Source organism: Mandrillus leucophaeus, unplaced genomic scaffold (assembly GCF_000951045.1).
Source record: "Mandrillus leucophaeus isolate KB7577 unplaced genomic scaffold, Mleu.le_1.0 Scaffold13, whole genome shotgun sequence".
Taxonomy (NCBI): Eukaryota; Metazoa; Chordata; class Mammalia; order Primates; family Cercopithecidae; genus Mandrillus; species Mandrillus leucophaeus.
The window spans coordinates 8022377-8035881 of record NW_012101254.1 but is presented as its reverse complement, the minus strand read 5'-3'; the positions used below and the strand labels follow the sequence as shown (position 1 = coordinate 8035881).

Sequence of the window (13505 nt, the reverse complement as noted above, 5' to 3'; positions counted from 1 at the left end):
AGGCTCCTACATGTTAAATAACTTGCCTCTGGTCACACAATTAGAGCCTGTCTAGTTCTAAGCATGGTATGCTATAGCCTCCTGGGATAATCCTATTTGGTTATGACAGACTCTTCTTTTCGTGTAATGCTTAATTTTATGAACTGTTACTTTAAGAGTTTAACAGCTGTATTTGTAAAAGGTAGTGGGTTTTAACTTAAACAGGCCTGGAATCATGGCTACTTTTGCTTATAGAACGAACCACGTGACCTCTCTACTTTTCCCTGTGATCTGTAACAGTTTGTATAATATAGAATAATCTATTCTTTTAGAGTTGGAAAGAATTCACTGTTAAATCCATCAAGTGAACCCAGCTCCTTTTTGGGATAAGTTTCTCAATTTTCTCCTTGGTTAACAGTATCTTAATAGTAAGATTTTCTATTTTTAAAAGATGTTCTATTCTTATTGAGCCAGTTTTCAAGTTTTAATAGAAAATTACACATTTTGTTTATGTTTTCACATTTGTTAGCATGTCTTTTGGAATTGCATGCGCTTTAATTTAAGAGATCTCCTTACATACATTCTGACTGTTACTTGTGTTTTTTCCTTTTTCTGTTAGATTCATCAGTTGTATTTTATTACTTCTCTTCAACATACCAGTTCTTGGATATATTGATATAATTTGTGCTTTTTATCTTTATTATTGCCTCCATTTTCCTTTTGGAATTTCTATTTTCTGCCTAAACATCTTTATAGTTTCTTCTTCTTTTCTATTCTTTTCTGACAATGAAAATGTTTAAATTATGTACTCTCTCCCTTAAGTACTGATATGGCTGTTTAATAGATCCCAATATGCAGTATTTCATGAACAAAAAAACCCAACAGGAAATATGAAAAAAAGCCAGAAAACAGATTTTACTTTCTATTTCCTTACCATTTTAACAGCTATAATAATAGTTTCTACTACTGAACAACATTAATGCAAATGACTTCTCAAAATGTGACTTTCTATTGTGATAACTTATATGAAGGATTTTGTTGACTCATTACATTATACACAGTGTTTTCTCTCTGAGTACAGCTGTAGCTTTACTTCTCATGTTTAACTTGTGACGTGGCATCATGGAACTGATCCTTTCTTCTTCTGCTCATCAGTTTCTGGAAGCTTTGATGACGTCTGTGCACACTTCTGGTATATGTACAGGATCACAGATATGCATTTTATATATTATCCTAATTCCTGTTTGCTACTCTCATTTCCTTTTGTCCCAGTTTATTCATCTAGTCATTTTAAATTTTATCTTGTTGCATTTTATACGTTTGAGTAAGTTATTTTAGGGCCGGGTACGGTGGCTTACACCTGTAATCCCAGCACTTTGGGAGGCCAAGGTGGGCAGATCACCTGAGGTCAGGAGTTCGAAATCAACCTGGCCAACGTGGTGAAAACCCGTCTCTACTGAAAATACAAAAAGTAGCCAGGCATAGTGGCACATGCCTATAATCCCAGCTACTCTGAAGGCTGAGGTAGGAGAATCTCTTGAACCTGGGAGGCAGAGGTTGCAGTGAGCTGAGATCACACCACTGCACTCCAGCCTGGGCAACAGAGCGAGATTCTGTTTCAAAAAAAAAAAAGAAAAAAAGTAAGCTATTTTATACTCTTTCTGGAATAAGATAGGTATTAAATGAATGCAATTTACAAAATTAAGAAAGTGACATTCTGGGTGTTTCTTGGGAGTCTAAAGTAGCTGATAAGTAAGTATGCTTAAAAAAAACACTCTGTTATTAGATGGGGAAAAAGTTATGGTCCCAGTGCCAGGAAGAAATCAGGTCTACAAAAAGGCGACACAAAACAATGGGAACATTATCTGCCGTCCTGGTGTTTCCTTTGATGGGGATACCCTTCTCCACTGCCAGGATTCCCTGCTGGGCTGTTGTGTGCTGTTGCCCCCAGCCTCAGAAGGAGCCTGCCATGCAAGGCCCAGAGTGGAATTACCTTTAAAAATTCTTTGAAGTCTGCGTCTTCATCTGTCTTCTGCTGTAGCAGAGCTGCTCCATTAAGCTGGCAGCTGCAGAACCTGATGTAGGCCTGCATGTGGGACAGCTCAGCCGCCAGGATGTCCCCAACCATCTGCACCGGCATCTTCTCGCCCCCAGTCTTCTTCCGCACCCGCAAAGCCCTGCAAAGAACACACCCTCATTCTGTGTTTCTAAGTGAATGTCTCAGCTAATTGAAGGATGAATCCCATGGCAGATGGCAGAGCAATGGTAAGGATAACCAGGGAGTTACCTGAGACCCTCTGGCACTGGGAAGGAAAAGTCGAGAGGAAGAGGAGATAGCCTGGGCCAAAAGCTCTGCTGGTCAAGCCAACCTGGGTGTGATGTTAGCAAAGAAAAAAAAAGTAAATAAAGTCCATACACTTGGGTGGGCCGGGCACTGTGGCTCACGCCTCTAATCCCAGCATTTTGGGAGGCCAAGGCAAGAGGATTGCTAGAGCCCAGGAATTCGGGACCAGCTTGGGGAAACATAGTGAGACCCTGTCTCTACAAAAAATGAAAAATTAGCTGGGCATGATGGTGCACACCTATAGTTACAGCTATTCCAGAGGCTAAGGTAGGAGAATCGATTGAGCCCAGGAGTTCAAGAGTGCAATGAGCTATGATCACGCCACTGCACTGCAGTCTGGGTGACAGAGTGAGAGCTTGCCTCTAAAAATAATAAAAATAAAAATAAATTTTAAAAATGTACACCTGGGTGGCTGGGCGTGGTGGCTCACGCCTGTAATCCCAGCACTTTGGGAGGCCGAGGCGGGTGGATCACGAGGTCAGGAGATCGAGACCATCCTGGCTGACACAGTGAAACCCTGTCTCTACTAAAAATACAAAAAATTAGCCCGGTGTGGCGGCAGGCGCCTGTGGTCCCAGCTACTCAGGAGGCTGAGGCAGGAGAATGGCGTGAACCCGGGAGGTGGAGGTTGCAGTGAGCTGAGATCGCGCCACTGCACTCCAGCCTGGGTGACAGAGCGAGACCCCATCTCAAAAAAAAAAAAAAAAAAAAAAATACACTTGGGTGTTTCAAGGCCTTTAGAATTGTTTTGGTTTCACCTTAGCTTCTCGGCAAAGTTTCTTTTGAAAGATTCTAACTTGTTCTCAGTTGAACGAAGAAGGAAATTTTCAGTCTGTAAGAGAAAAAAGGGAGCAGGAGCCGCAGGGGCCGGGTGTGGAGGCGGAGGGGCACTATCTCCGAGGGAAGCTGGGACTGCTCATCCTCCCTTGGGGGCCTGTCCTCACAGCCACGAAGGATGGACAGTCACCCCAACAACAGAACCTACATGAGGATGGAGACTTAGGAGAGCACCAAACTAGGCAGTTTTACCTGCACTGCGAGCTGCAGCTCTCCTCTGACTCTTCTGCCCTGCCAGGGTCAAGGACACCTTATATCTTGGAATCATAGATTGATATGTTGTGTAATGATTTAATCTTTTCTTTACCAAAATATTTTGTTATATTTCTTTACTTTCTTCAGTACTTATGTATCTTACAGTCACAGGACATTTCATCAAATGATAATAAAATAACAAGCCTGAGGGAGCGGCTGAAGTTCCTTTGCTAAGAAGCCCCTGCAGAGGGTTTTGTGTGAGTCTCAGTCTGGGGCCTCTGGGGTCAGCGGCAATGACAGGTGATGCTCAGCACTCACTTCAGCAGCTTCGTGTTGGACATGATGAGCTCTTTCCAGTTAACAAAAATCAGGGCCATCTCCCCTTCAGTGAGAAAGCCTGACTCTGCCATGCGTTTCTGAAAAACCTAAAGTCAAAACATAGAAAAACTAGTTAGCTTAAGTGTGGATACACAGCGTACGTGTGGTCTAAATCAAACAATGTCTTCATAAACTGAAACTAACCAGATCAAACAGTGTCTTCATAAACGGAAGCTAATCATCCAAATAAGCATACTTATGACACATTTTATATTGCATAATGTTCTTTCTTTTTGCTAGCGTAGCTCCTATCAAGACTGATTCCAAGGACTGAATCTAGTAATCTCCTGGTTAAGAGGAGATTGTCAGATTTCTCTCTTAGGGATGTTATGAAGGTTAACTAGAGCCAAGGGCATAAACACCTCTGCACTGTATGAGCTTGCAGAATTGAGAAAGCAGGCCATTGTTAGGCGGAGCATCTCAGAGTTCTAGACAACAATTTATGAGACATTCAACGGGAGAACCAGAGTAACAACTTATGCCACCCCTAAGAGAACTCTAAGCAGATGTGGGTTTCAGAAGTTGGCTCCTGAGGAAGAAGTAATAATACTCTACATCTGTATTACATGACACTTGAGGATTTACAAAGCACTGATATGTACAAATATGCAGATGCTTATGTGTATGTACACGCATGCGTGTGTGTTTGCAGGGTTCTCAATTAGCTTCATGGGTGATGGAGGTGAAACTGAGTCAGGTATTATTATTCCCGGTTGACCCATGAAGAAGTAAAGGCTCAGAATGAGACTTGCTCAAGGTCACAAAGACTGAGGACTACAATTCAACTCTTTTTGATTCTAAATCTAAGTTTCTACTGCATAACTGAGATTCCTAGGGAATGAATGACTTTAAACACCTTAAGGAAATAGAGAAGTTATCTGAGACACTCTTCTCCTATGTCATCTTTCCAAAATGCCCATGACATGCTGCTCTCTACTAGAATCGCTCAAAGCTCTCCACTGTCCGTGTGATAAGACGCAGACTCCTCCCGGAGGTTCCAGGGCCTATGAGACCTGCCCCCTGCCAACCTCACCAGCCTGGCCCTCAGCTACTTCACACTCCAGTCACCCTGGATGGCCTGTAGGCCCCTGAATCCCTCCATACATGCCGTCCCACTTCTGTTTCCTCCTCCTGGAGTAGCAAACTTGTCCTTGTCCAAAGCATAACTGGGAATTCCTTCCTGGCTGGGGTGGTCACTACCCCCTGGTTTCAGCCTTGCCGGCCCCACTGTACCTCTCTCCATCTGCCAGGACTCTGACCTCCTGGGGGACAAGAACTTGCTTTCATCTCTGTTCTCTGGCATGGCCCTTTGCACATCGTGGTTTGTAATTCATGTTTACTGAGTTGAGTTGAACATGGATTCACAGAATTCAAGTAAAAGTGCTGGGCACTCTCTAAAGAGAGTTTTACAGTTCCAGATCACACTGGAAACACCAGGCCACTCCTGTGAGAGCAGCCCTGGAAAGACGGCCGGCCTGCTCGGAGGCTGCTGTGGAGGGACAGAGAAGCGTCTGGCTGTCCATCTGTTTGTTTATTCGCTGATTCGTTCATGCCCCTCTAGCCATCCATGTAGCTGCTTTGTGCCGGGCTTGGTGAGGTAAACAGATGGGAATAAGATGGTCAGGCCTCTGGGAACCTTCATGAGGATGGTCATAAGAAGGCCTCACCTGTGAACGGTGCTTTTCGCCCTGAATCCTGGACCCGGACCTGACGCTTCACTCCTCAGAGTATGGGGCAAGCACCCAGTGCCTGCTCACCTCTGTCCTAGTGTTAGGGAGACCGCCACACCTACCTACAGTCCCTTAGGATTGGAATCTGACCAGCAGCAGGGCTGATCCTTGTAGGGGGTCAAAATGATGGGCTTTTCTTCTAGGCCATCTGTCCTGGCCAGAGAGGTGCAGACATAAACACACCCAACTCACTGACTGCTTACGGAAAGGCTGAGTGAGGGCCAGGATAAGTTGTGGGAACACAGGATGGAGGCTGCACAGTCCCTGTTCTCAGGGAGCCACAGGCTTGCGGGGAAGACAGATATCACCAACTGAGAAGTGCCATATAGTTTGCATGGGAGGGGATATTCCATGTCTGGATATCCCAGGCATTAGGCCTGCGTTTAAGGTGGAGAGTGAATCCAGGGCAGGGCTTGCTGGGGAACAGCCGCAGAAGGACGCAGCCTCTGCTCCATTGTGCTAGGAAAGGCATGGCAGGTATAAGCTGCACCCGCTGGGTATGTGGGGGTGGGGGACGCCTGTTCTTTTCAGGTGGTTTGTTAATTTAACTGGTCTTCTCACCTGAGGGTCTGTACACTGGGAACTGAAAGGCATGGGAACGAAGGTATAGTAGAAATAGAAAGTCTTATTTTGTTCACTGAAGCACAAATCATTTTAAAGTGCTACTTGAATAAGGATAGCTGTTATCAGCGTAGAGGTCACTGGTGTAAATAAACAGTAGCTATGTGATATTTGGAACTATTTTACAGTATGCTCCCATTGGGTTTTCCAAACTGATACAAACATGAGGTGAACACTTCCACTGTTTCACAGTTCCTCCAGAGATACCAGTTTACGAAAATGTCAGATGTTAAAACAGACATTAGGCAAATATCTGAGGAAGCTACGGTCTGCCATAGGCCCTTCCCATCTACTCTATCTATCCCCGTCCTTCCTTGATGGGGCTCCTGCCACATCCAGCGAAGCCATGCGAATGCCCTCTTGTTCTCCCGCTTCACTCTGAGTGACCTCATCTGGGGGAAAGAGCTCACTAGAGACTTTCAACCTGAAGCATTATCCGGCAGGCAGAGACGGCATTTGGAGGGTGTGAGAGCTTCCGTCCCTATCTGTGAATTCACACATCCAAAGTGCTGCCTTGCTTTGCCTCTGCGTGGAAGCAGCCCTGAGTCTGGTTCCCACCGTCTCTCGTGGGAGACAGCAGATACCCCGAGCGCTAGCCAGCAGCAGCCTCCTCACCTCGACGACGAGCTGAAGGTCAGCCATGTACCGCTCTTCAGTCTGAATCAGCTCGTGAATATAGCCCTGTCTTTTCCTCTCAATTGGCTGCATTGTGTCCAGGGTTTGCAGATCAGCACACCCTGTGGAAAAAACAGGGTAGTTTAAAATATTACTTTAGTCAACTTTGTAGAAAATAGACATTTGTCAGCAGACATGCTGGGTTTACAAATGCTGCTTTGAAAGAGTGACGCAGCCTTCAAAAGAGCGCTGCTAACTTCTGCAGAGCGGCATGCGTACGCGGAGAGTTGGCATTAATGAGCCAGCACTCACAGCTCCAAAGCGGCAAATCAGCAATGTCTGTAACATTTCAATGTGCTCCTAATTTCTTTTCAGAACTGTGCAGAGCGTGTGAAGAATCTCACCATCTCCAGACAGTTTTCGAAGTTACTGCAATGATTAAATGAATCAGATGCTTCAGACCACTCCAAACTGCAGGTCATAAGCCATTACTGGGTCATTATATCATTTTGGTTTTTAAAATGCTGGTCAGACCCAGCATTTAAAAATAAATAAACAGAAATTACCATGCATATGGCTTTCGTAAATCTTGTGAAATGTTTAGTTATATTTGCATTCGAAATGTAAAATAGATTCCCAGATCCTGGTAATTCCCCGAAGACCACTGCCTCATCTCACTAGAACAAATAACTCCTGGTACCCTGCCGATATCCAGCCACAAATGACAGGAAAGTCACAAGCAGCCTCGCATCAGGGTGAGAGGTACTGCATTCACTTTGGATCAATTTACAGGCACATCAGAGCTGAACTAGATGTCAAACTATGAAGTGACAGAATTCCAGAGCCACTTAACAAGTGGCTGAGGGCTTGTCTATACACAGTGATGTGGTGAAATACCTCAGGATACCCTTCTTAGAAAAAAAAAGCAAAAGCAGTGGAAGTTGTCAGAATCAAAATGGAGTCACTTGTGTTAAAAATCCTGACAAAGGGCCAGGCAAGGTCATGAAGAGAGAGTTCTCATCCATGAATGCTTGATAACTAGAACTATCACAAAAGACTGCAAAACCACAACCTTGCATAAAGGCCATGGTGACCTTACACAAAAACATCCTGCAAAGGTTATCTGCCCAGCAACTGCCTGTCCAGCCTCGGGCTGGTGCCACCCTTGTTATTGATTCTCACGGCCAAGGATAATTATATATATATATAAAAAATTATGTGATCCTCTTCATTTTTCCTTTAAAAAGTTTTGTCCTCCTTTACCTCTCTGAATATGCACCTGTTGGCATGCATATTCCCACTGCAATAACTATTCTTTTTTTTTTTTGGCGGGGGTGGGGACAGAGTCTCCCTCTGCCACCCAGGCTGGAGTGCAGTGGTGCAATCTCGGCTCACTGCAACCTCCGACTTCCGGGTTCAAGTGATTCTTCTGCCTCAGCCTCCTGAGTGGCTGAGATTACAGGCGCACACTACCACGCTCAGCTAATTTTTGTATTTTTAGTAAAGACGGGGTTTCACCATATTGGCCAGGCTGGTCTCGAACTCCTGACCTCGTGATCCGCCCACTTTGGCCTCCCAAAGTGCTGGGATTACAGGCATGAGCCCCACGCCCAGTGCAACAACTATTCTAAATGAACGTCAGTTTATCTTAGAGTCTCCCTCTCTGTCTGTCATTTAGGTTGACAGGAGGCAGCAAGTGCTTGTGTCAGAAAACTGGGAAAGAGACGAATGAAGTAGGGAAGACCTTCTGTAGCTCAGGCAATTAGGAAGGGCAGCAGAGAGAAGGCGCAGCCCTGCACCTGCCAGGACACCGTGCATCCAGCAGGGCGTGTTGCTCTTTCCAATTTCCTTTGCATTTGCATATATTTTGTATGGATCTGGGCTTACAGACAGTTCTAAGGAAGACAGCTTTTCTATATCCTACAGATGTTGCCAACAGCTTTAAAGAAATTACTCCCACAGAGAACAACAACAACAAATAATAGGACAGGTTATGTTTGGTGTTTCTAAAAAGAAATCATAGACTGGATGTGATGCCTGTAATCCCAGCACTGCGGGAGTCTGAGGCGGGAGGATCACTCGTGCCTAGGAGTTGAAGACCAGCCTGGGCAACAAAGTGACTACCAAAAAAAAAAAAAAGCCAGGCTCGGTGGCACGTGCCTATAGTCCCAGCTACTTGGGAGGCAAAGGCTGGGAGGAGTGCTTGAGTCTGAGAGTTCAAGTTTGCAGTGAGCCGTGACTGCACCACTGTACTCCAGGCTAGATAACAGAGTGAGACCCTGTTTCAAAAAAAAAAGGAAAAGAAAGGAACAGGGAAAAGGAAGGAAAAAGTGAATGTTAAGGGGAAAGGGAAGGGGAGGGGAGGGGAGGAAGGAAATAAAGAAGGAAGGGAAGGGAAGGGAGGAAGGGAAAGAAAAGGAAAGGGGAATGGAAGAAAGAAACGAAAAAGAAAAGAAAGAGAAACAAATCATAATGCCACTGTCATGTTCAAAATTGTTAAGCTTTTAGGGGGACAGTATTTTATTATCTTCTGCCAGGGGGAACTGCAGAGAGTGACTGAGTGTTAAACACAGGCTAATCCAAACGTCTGCTTGCTGAGGCTGTGGAGCAGGGAGGAGAGGCTTGGTGACCAGACTCCTGGCGAAATGGCTCTGATGCTGATGTGATCCAGTGGTGCTACTCGGTGTGGCCAGGTGATGGATGGAGGGAACTCAGGCCAGTTTCCAAGGTTGCCCCACACCAGTGTCTTACAAACTTCATGTTCTGCTTTCAAGACTTTTGCCACATCCACATTCTCTCTCTATTATTATTGACTTAATATTTTTCTCTAAACGTACTCATGTTTGAAGTTAAATGTGCTCATTATGTTTCTTCTAATAATCATTAAAGCAAATATATAATCATTCAAATAAAGCAGGTCCATTTTGTGTACCACTGCGTTGAGTACCATGAGGCTACAACTGTCACACTTCGGGAAACAATGATTTACATTAAAAACCACAAGTGCTGGCCCCTCTATCTGGAATAATACCTTGGAATAATAGGAAGAACCTCAGATATTTGTTTCTAAAGCTGGACTATACATTGCATTAGCTTTAGCAGGACAATGTGGGGACACCCTGGCATGCCATGCCTAGCTGACCCTTTTGCATTTCATCACGATGGCTCTTCAACTTTTTTTTTTTTGAGACAGTCTCACTGTGTGACCCAGGCTGGAGTGCAGTGGTGTGATCTCAGCTCACTACAACCTCCGCCTCCCGGGTTCAAGCGATTCTCCTGCCTCAGTCTCCGAGTTGCTGGGACTACAGGTGCCTGCCACCACGCCCGGCTAATTTTTGTATTTTTAGTAGAGACGGGGTTTCGCCATGTTGGCCAGGCTGGTCTTGAACTACTGGCCTCAAGTGCTCTGCCCATCTCGGCCTCCTGAAGTGCTGGGATTTACAGGCATGAGCCACCGCGCCTGGCCTGCTTTTAAATTTTTACCCTCTGTTTAAGTTTCCAACCCGACTCCCACCCTCACTTTCAGACGTTCTTACCTCTGATGTCAGGGTAAAAATAAAGACACAAGGCCCCTCTTCCTCCCCTCTGTCTGTCCACTTGTCCCTGTGTCCTTCCTGAGTCAGGGAAGGAGGGGTCCTGTTTCTTTCTAAAGCTAGTCTGTAATTGGCCTCTCCTCCAGGGCCCCTCCCTTTCCTTCGTGTTTCTATGTTCACTTCGCCATTTCCTTCTCAGCCCTATAAACTTTGCTAAGTGTCCCTCTTACCCCACTGTTTGAAACCAACCAACAAGCACCCTTCCTCCAACCCTGCTCCCTCCTCAGCACCGCCTTTCTTTGGTCTCACTGGCAAATGTCACTGGAGGGGTTTACATCCATGGCCAACTCTCACCAGCTCTCCCTGTCACATCTCCACTCGGGATTCTGGTTTCTGCCCCACCGCCCTGACACTGCTCTCGGGAAGGTAATGATGACCTCGGCATTGCCAAGTTCAGCGACCCCTGCTGAGCTTGCACCCTCCTCTGCCGGCCCACAGCACGGGTGCCTTGGATGAAAAGTCTCTTTGGAGGCTCGAGTCTGCCTCTCTCAGCCCTTGCGCCTCTCCTCTTCTTGGTGTTTCCTTCTGTCTTCTGCCTCTGCCGGCTGCCCAGCTTTCTGCTCCCCACAGTCCAGCAAATGTCAAAATAGGCTCCTGACACTTCTGTCCTGTGCAGTCGGATGAATCCAGACAATGAAGCAGACTGTGTATCTCGCTCGCAGGGCCCCAGTGCACACGAGCTTATTAGGCAGTGAGAAACTCTACAGAAAAATTTGATGAGCTCAGAGTTCCCAACACGTATTCGACCACAGAATCCTCTTTTTGAGAGAAGGGAGGGTAAAATCTTTTTTATCCTGAGAAAAGTTCTGATAAACTGAGGAATTCGGGTCTTATGGATAGGATACACCCCTTTGCCACCCTCTCTACCTGCACTGTCAACAGAGGAGCCCTTAGCAACCTGTGACCACTGCACACATGCAGGGTGGCTGCTCCAAATAGACCTGCTGTCAGTGTCAAACGCACACTCAATTCGGAGGACCTGTTCCAGAAAAACGGAAATGGGAAATGCTGCATTCATAATATATTGATTGCATACTGAAAAGATATTTTGGATAAATTGGATGAAGTAAAAATATGAACATTAATTTCATCTGTTTCTTTTGACTTTTGTAAGGTGGCTACTGGAAAATTTTCAGTTACATGTGGGGCTGCATTTGTGACTCACACTTGATTTCTATTGAACAGCTCAAGCCAGCTACCACATATTTTGTGTTCCTTCCCTCACAAACGTTCAACGCTTTTCATTATTTGCAAAATGAAGTCCTAATTCGGTGGCAGAGGCTCCAGAGTCTCCAGAAGCCAGCCTCGGCCTACCCTTCCAGCCTCAGCTCTGACTACGCTGCCCGCCTTTCCAGCCTCAGCCCTGACTACGCTGCCCACCTTTCCTCCCCCAGCCTCATAGGCGCACATCCTTTCCACAGCTCTGTTTTTGCTCCTATTGTATCCTCTGTCCACACCTCATTCTCCACAAAGAACCATCCTTCTTTGGGGGAAATCTTCCCTGTCCCTCTGACACCCCCAGACCTGCCTCTCCTTTGCATTTCCATGGTACTGGTTTGTATCTGTATTTTAACATTACATGTCGTCTAACTGGTGCTGCTGTTAATCTGTGTAGTTAGTGTGTCTGTGGCTCTCACTGCAGATCAGGGGCTGTGTCTAACACGTTTCTGTAGCAGCAAGCTGAGCACAGCGTTTTGGCTGCCAGCAGTCAGGGAATATTTGTTAGGGGGTAGAATATTGTGTTGGTCCTAGGCCTGTTTGTGCCCAGGCCCATTTCTCTCCTTTTTCCTGTTCTGCTCTGGGCTGCAAAAAAGCCAACCCTGCAGGCTGTTTTTTCTAAGCTTCTGTTCTAGTTGGCCTCTGCCTGGGTTTGACCAATTCTCGAGAGGAACGCTGGCAGGACACTGAATATTACAGGGTGGAGTAGGAAAAATGTCCCCTCTCCAGAAGAGTGACATGTTTAAAAAGTTTTCTGTCTGTTAAGTAATGAATGGAAATGCTGGGCTTGCATCTTACACAAACTTGGAGTTCAAGAATTCAGATGAATTAACACAAAAAGTGGCCGGGTGTGGTGGCTCACACCTGTAATCCGAGCACTTTGGGAGGCCGAGGTGGGCAGATCACTTGAGGTCAGGAGTTCGATTAGTGGTAAATGCACTCAGACTTCGTCTGAAAATGTGTTTATAATTTCTCTCTCATCCGTGAATTAGATTTCCAGCTGGACAGTCATTTTCTGTGTTGTGTGTTATATGAGGCCAGTCCAATTGCCGTTCATGTGGTTATTCTGGTTTTTCTTGGTGCTCACTTGAGGTCTGAGCACAAAGGAATCGATATTACTGTAGAAAAATGTTTACTGAATGTAGCTGGAAAATTACACATTTAACATTATTTTCAGCTCTTTCACTTTAAAGCAAAAGAACTTCCTAATCTCCCCAGGTAGCCTCCTCTGTTATTTTACTTGACCTATTGCTAACATTTAGTAGAGATGAAACCCCGTCTCTACTAAAAATACAGAAATTAGCCAAGCATGGTGGCGTCCGCCTGTAGTCCCAGCTACTTGGGAGGCTGAGCCAGGAGAATCACTTAAACCTGGGAGGCAGAGGCTGCAGTGAGCTGAGATTGTGTCACTGCACTCCAGCCTGGGCGATAGAACAAGACTCCATCTCAAAAAAGGAAAAAGAAAAAGAAAAAAGCACAAAAATTGGTTGCCCACTGGGGATACCCTTAGGGTGACTGGCCAAAGGCATGGCGCAACTGGCCTGGAGGGCCGCACTCACAACTTTGGCTCCACGAGATTCCACAGAAAAACGAAGTCTCATTAAAGATGAGCTCGAAGTATTAAAAAAAAAAAAATTACAAAAAATGGGAAAAAATCCACCATAAATTTAAAAATGAGGATTAGAACATCAAGAACATATGATAGAACAAAAATACACATGGAGATGTAAAATATATATGTTTAACATTAACTCAAGACACATAATGAAGGGTTTGAAGCCATAGGTAGTCTATTAAAATAAAGAATAAGCAGAGTTGAAAAAGAAAAAAAATGGCAAATATTGTCATGGAAATGATATATTAATAGATTAAATAGCAGATTAAACACATCTTAGGAATTAGTAAACCTAAAAACAGATCTGAAGAATTACTTAAAATGCAGCCCAGAAAGAAACAGAGATGGAAGGCTGGGCATGGTGGCTCATGCCTGTAATC

General features: G+C 45.2%; 1 protein-coding gene across 3 annotated transcripts in view; it reads right to left on the bottom strand.

Moving 5' to 3' along the window:
- Positions 1-13505, bottom strand: part of ITSN2 (intersectin 2) — a 133555-nt gene that overhangs the window by 13278 nt on the left and 106772 nt on the right. For all 3 annotated transcript variants that reach the window (XM_011972707.1, XM_011972705.1, XM_011972706.1), the window contains 3 exons: positions 6700-6821; positions 3674-3780; positions 1973-2156 (listed from right to left, as the gene is read on the bottom strand). In XM_011972707.1, the coding sequence (XP_011828097.1) occupies positions 1973-2156; positions 3674-3780; positions 6700-6821 (413 nt within the window). The remainder of the gene's footprint in view (positions 1-1972; positions 2157-3673; positions 3781-6699; positions 6822-13505) is intronic.